This window comes from Tinamus guttatus, unplaced genomic scaffold (assembly GCF_059628265.1).
Source record: "Tinamus guttatus ecotype Peru unplaced genomic scaffold, ASM5962826v1 Tinamus_guttatus_pri_ptg000330l, whole genome shotgun sequence".
Taxonomy (NCBI): domain Eukaryota; kingdom Metazoa; phylum Chordata; class Aves; order Tinamiformes; family Tinamidae; genus Tinamus; species Tinamus guttatus.
In genome coordinates, this window is record NW_028288864.1 from 671,871 (window position 1) to 677,870 (window position 6,000).

At 41.2% G+C, this 6,000-nt stretch overlaps 1 protein-coding gene across 1 annotated transcript in view; it reads left to right on the plus strand.

Moving 5' to 3' along the window:
• OTOA (otoancorin) overlaps positions 1–5,703 on the plus strand; it is a 29,086-nt gene extending 23,383 nt beyond the window's left edge. The window contains 6 exon segments of the mRNA XM_088529395.1: positions 543–698; positions 2,072–2,214; positions 2,621–2,757; positions 3,811–3,908; positions 5,396–5,558; positions 5,561–5,703. Of these exon segments, the coding sequence (XP_088385521.1) occupies positions 543–698; positions 2,072–2,214; positions 2,621–2,757; positions 3,811–3,908; positions 5,396–5,558; positions 5,561–5,703 (840 nt within the window).
• The last annotated feature ends 297 nt before the right edge of the window (positions 5,704–6,000 follow it).

The following is a 6,000-nucleotide window of genomic DNA, read 5'->3' on the forward strand; positions in this document are numbered from 1 at the left end:
AACTTTTGAAGTGGTCTATTTGCCTGGATTCTCTGATTCTCTACTTGGACTTCTCCTTTCCTTGTCACTGCCTGAGTTGCTATGACTAGTCACGAAGGCAATTTGAAGTCCCTCCACTGCAGTGAGTGTGATTGGTGTAGAAGCTTGCATAGTACATTTGCCACTTTTGTTGTAGCGGAAATACTGTGGATCTCAGCACAGGCATGCTTTTTCGTGTGGGGGTGTTTTGTTTTGTTTTATTTTTAGTGGTATTTGCTTCTCCGGCAACAATTCCCGCAATACCCGAGCTGACCTGAGAACAAGCTCAGGCTGTACAAATTGCAGTGTTTTCAGATGAACTCATCACTGCTAGTGCAGAACCTCAAATAGCTTCACGATACCTGTGCCCTGCCTAGGGTGTGTGCAAAGAGACATCCTTTGGCTGATGGGGTTTATCCTTGAGTACTGGGATTTCTAAAACCAAAACTTTCAAGAATTACGTATATGCAGGAAGATTCATAATGATCTAACGGACACTGTATATTAATGAATTTATTCTAAAGGCCTGGGGATCACTGCCAGCCTGGAAGAGTCATCATATTGTTTCTCTGGGGCGCATTGCTCTGGCCCTCACTGAAAATGAAATAGAAGAGCTGGATTTGTATTCTCTTGACACCATTTCTGTGCTTAGCCAACAAACCGAGTGGACTCTTACCCAGGTAAATATTTTACTGAATTTACTGCTGGTGAAAGCCTCTTTGGGCCTGAAGTCACATACTGCAACAGATCGTGGAATCCACACAATTCCCCACTGGTTTTCTTCACACGTGATCCCAGGAAAAGTGGGTGGGTAGGTCAGCTCTGGTGTCTGCTTGCCTGGCCAAGAGGACATCAATGAATATTAATTATGGTGGTGGTGAACATCCTCATGAGCACTTGCCCGCTAAGAAATAGAGTGGCCCCCAAACAGAAACTCCTGCTAGAAACTATTAACCATTCAGTCACTCAGCAGTGTGTACACCTTAACCCCTGACTCTATTGCCCTAGCAGCCTAAATTATTAGCAAAATATACCATTCAGATACTACATTCCTCTCATCTCCCTTTGCTTGAATAACTTCTAGTTATGTCAATGGGGCTGTCGTATTAAATGAAGAGAAGATTAAAAGCTTTTATTTATATATGCAACTGGCAGCACATTTCTGGCTCTGTCTGTGCATGGTGACAGCCAGCTCTGGCAGAATGTCACGTCTGGTCCTGATGAGCACTATCAGAAGGAAACGGGCAATACTTGGGAAGATTTTACACAGCACTGGTTGCCTTTTGAAATTTCCTGCTGTTAATAAGAATAGTTGCTTAAATGGGATTCATCTGACCTACCTCTGGGCATCTCAGTTAGGCAGCTAATTTAAGCAAGTCATTGAGGCTCCCTCTTTCTTTAAAGAGAGGCCCAGCATGCTAGATAGACACTAATCTTGCCATAAATCAGGATTTTGAGGAAGACGCTTGCTTCTTTCACTGACTTTAGAGGATGCCTTTGTGATAGGCCACAGCCAGACCCATAATTTAGGATGAATACCATCCTAAGTGACTTAGTCTTGCAAAGGTATTTTGGCACCTACATTCCATTCATATCTGTATCTTAATCCTAAACACAGGTCATCATCAATATATGACAATTCAATAGGACAAGCCAACCTAAAAATTTCATATTTCACCAACGTCCCCAAGGGGAATTACATTTGCTCGTGCCTTTTAAACTGAATAGGGCAGTTGTGCTGGGCTCCATGGTGCCTGTGTCTGCTGGTGCGGCGTTCGCTCGCGATGCCCCCTAAGAGGTGCAGGATTCAGCAGCTCAGTCATTCTTGGGAAGTGTCTGCATTCGTGTCCTATTTATGTGTCACACAGAGATGGTGACAGTGTTCCTGCTGGAGGCAATGGCAAAACTCCAACTAATTTCACTAAGGAAGGCTTGGGATTATGTATGGTCTGCTTGTAACACTCCATAGCTTCTGATAGCGTTGGAGCATCTGGTAATAAAAGCTTCAATTATATGTACTCTGTTATTGTATCATATCTTATTGCTTTTGCAGGCAAGATCTATATTACAAGGTTTTCTAGAAGACTCTGGCCATACGATCAGTACACTCAAAAGCTTTGATTTAGTTGGATTAGGAGCCATTCTCTGTGCTCTGAATTCCACAGAAATCATGTCCATAAGGAGTACTGAATTCAGGTACCACATTTGTTAATTAATGCAAAATATATCAGTATCTCTACTGATAGAATTCATTGTGCAATTTGTTTTCCTCAATATTTCCAGAAACTAAAGGACTCTTTTAATACTTTAAATGCTTTTAGAAAAATACTTTGGATGCTTTAACAATAACTGTTATGGAAGGCATAGTCCTTGTTTGAAATAGATTCTGTTGCAGCTTTCCTCTGCTATTTATATCTCAAGTATTGTACTGAGAAACCTGGGCTTTTGCTTAAAGCATTTGACATTTGTATGCAATTTGTGTGCATATATTTTGACTTGAAAATAGGTTTACACACTTGTTGCAGCAGTCTGCATACATTCTAGGCATATTTAGCCCTGAGTGCAATTCAGCAGGTAGTGATAACCTTGTTGCCTTTTGCAGTGCTGCTGTTGCACGAATTGGCTTGCTGTTCTGCAGCACTCCTCTCCTAAAGCAGTTTAAGAAGATGGCAGAATCGGTGTTTGGAACTGCTGCCAGCTGGAACAGCTCTGTCCTACAGGAGATTGGTACCATAGCAGGTAGTGAAACTCTGGCTCCAGCTGGTGCTAGGTCTGAAGTGTTACTAAGCATTAAGAGACAGGGTTCACAGAGCAGTGTGGCCTTCTAGACTGGCAAAATGGATCTCTTCCACAGAGGAGTCACCTTCAGGGATGGACAGGCAGACATTTCGTTAGCACTCAGGGGAAGCTGTGGTTACCTTCTTGTGGCCCTCTGAGTCTGCTAGGTCTGATTTTGTGGGGGGCAACCCACACCCGCTATATTTTGAAAAATATGGTACTGAAAAGTTCCAGTGTATTAGATTTGCAGAATTAAATAGTTTTTTTTTTCATAAAATAGAAGTATAATTAATTAAACTGTGCATTGTGCTCAACCTGTGAACAGTGTTGCCCCGAGGGTGGCTAGGTCAGGTCAGAGCAATGCTCTAGCTGGTGAGTATCTTGCCTCAACAGTGGCAAATGAGCTGTCTAGGAAGGAGTGAAAGATTCTTCAGGGTGGCTTCTCCAAAATGTTCTCTCAACCGCAGACACTTCCTGAGCCAGAGGTCACACAGGATTTGTTGTTTATGGATTTTTTTTCCTATAATTGTTTAATTGCACATTTAACCCACATAAATTTTAGCATCCCCAGTGCCTGGAGCAACTATTCCACCCTGTAAATATGTAATGGATGGAGTACCTCCCTCTATATGTTTTGAAAGCCTTCCAATAACTTCACTAAACACTCCCTAAATCTTCTGTTGGAAGAGACGGTGAACAGGCATTCCCTAATAATGCTGCTGGATGACTTTATAGATTTTATCATATCTCTCCTGAGTTGTCTCTTCGCTGTGCCAAAGAGTTGTAGTTTATCTAGTGATCCCTTAGGTGGAAGACATTCCATACCCATGGTTAACTTCAGGTGGTTTGTAATGTTTGGATATAATAAAAGAAAACAAAATAAATGAAAAAGGTTTTTTTATATACTGGAGAAAACCAATTACTATTATCTTTAAATACTTAAAAAATCTTATTAGTCTAAAAATACCCCTAATAAAATAATATTGAGATCTGTTCCTGTTGTGTTTTTTCTAGGTGGATTGAATGAGGATGAATTAAAAGCTTTTGATAAAAACTTGATGCCATATTTCCAGCCAATAGCAATAAGACATATACCTGCTGAAGTTTTCCAAGTAAGATTATAGTTACTGAAGAAGTAGCCAAATTTCTAACATTTTTGCTCTTGTATAAATAAACTGATACATGTTTTGATTTGATTTTGGATTTCAGCAAGAATTTTTCTGTTGTATTATTAAGTGAGAGACAGTCAAGGATTTGAAACATTAACTTTCAACTAAATAATGTGTATTTGCGATGTTAACAAACATTATTTATTCTTCAGAACACATTTCAAGGAAAAAGGGACTAAGTTTAGAAATGCAATTCAAAGATCCAGTTTCTTCTCACAGTATATTCACCTCTAAGTTTTCTTTTCTGTTTATTAACTTTTTCATGGATGCTATCATAGCTGCATTTTATTTGTTGGTTACTTAAGTTTGTTGTTACCCTAAAATCTGACAAAATTCTCCTGAGTGAGCTCTGAGAAATGGATACACACAGATATGGATCTGAAAGGAATTATATGTAATCCCAACAGTTTTCAATGTGGACCAGAAACTAGAGCATGGATTTTGAGATCATCGCCCCAGACTTTATCTGGCAAAATTAATATTCTATTTAGGCTGGTCTCTTTCAGATGCTCAGGCAAGAAGCGTTTGTATGGACAGATGAGCTAAACAGACAGTTAACTATGTCAGATTCCACAAAAGAGAGAAAGTCCTTGGACACTCACTGTTCTGCACAGTACCACTGAGTTTAGATAAGCCTGAAATGTCCCTATGTCAAACTATTTCTCTGGAAAATAAAGCTGGAGGACTGTGTGATCCTGTAGAATTCCTTTCAAACAGTATAAATTCTTGTTAATACAAAATATAATTATATTACAAATATGCTTAAAAATAATAGGGCACCTTCCCAGAAGAGTTTTCTATAGTTGAAAGCAGATTATATTTTTACACAGGTTTTGTGTAAATTTATTTTAGGGCTCTGTACATTATTCAGACTATGATTTATGAAAAAAAAAACCATTGCATTATGAACCCATTTTAGTTAAAAAGTTCCTCACTTCAAAATTCTGGACTAAGAGGCATTTATATGAGGTTTGCTAGACAATCAAAAATTGTATAAGTCTTTTCATTTCACTGTTCTACTGATGTCTCTAATCAGAGGTCAAACAAAGGATCCAGCGAGGTAGCTTGGGCACAGATGTAAGTGGGAATAAACGAGAACATAGGAGGACGCACAGTACCGTCAGCCTTTGAGTAAATCAGAAAACAAGTGGTCGGAAAATTAAATTCCAGTAATATATTGAAGCATTATCAAATGCAGCATTAGCATCGAAATGCTCGAGCAAATGCTCTCCGAGCCCAACAGCGAAGAGGGGGCAGCTGAGTGTCCACTGAGGTAAACGGAGGCTTGTTCAGCTCCCTTGAGCTCTTGCACAGCAGTGCAATATTGCAGAGCACTTCTCCCAAATGCAAGGAAGTGCTGACTGCCGATTCCCTACCCACACTGCAGTATTTGTGAGCCTAACCCATTGGTTCTGGCTTGTGTTCCCCAGGCGCTGTCCCCAGCACAGATAGCAAACCTGGGTCCAGCAAATGCCGCCATGGTCACCGCGTCGCAGCGCGAGCGGCTGAGCGTGTCGCAGCTCCAGAGCCTTCAGCTGGCGCTGGACGGGGCCCGGACGAGCACCCAGGAGACACAGGGCGGCGTGGCAGCACCCAGGTGGCACAAACCCCTGCTCCAAGCGGTGAGCACAATTGCTCCCTCCTCCCGTTTGTAGTTAGAAGGATCCAAATGTTGGAATTTGCTACACCACTCTGTGGGATGCCTTTACTTCTCAATTGGGTGGTGGAAGGTGGCTGAAATAAGACAGCGTTAGCTTGAACTGCATCCTGGCAATAAGAGTAATGCTCTCTGCTTTTCAGGTGCTCCCTCTTTGAACAGCTTCCGCATCTGGTTGTGTGCTGTGCTTATGCTTCCCCTGCCCTTCTGAACCCATAATTAAGCTGATGGTTAAGCTGATGGTAAGTTGAATTTTCAGTAAGTGGTATCATTAGAACAGAAACACAGCTCATCCGTGACAGTGATTGTGTAGCAGTAACAAGCCAGGGTGAAAGACTGGAAGAGAGACCCTCTCCTTGCTTTGAGGTCAGGGATAGC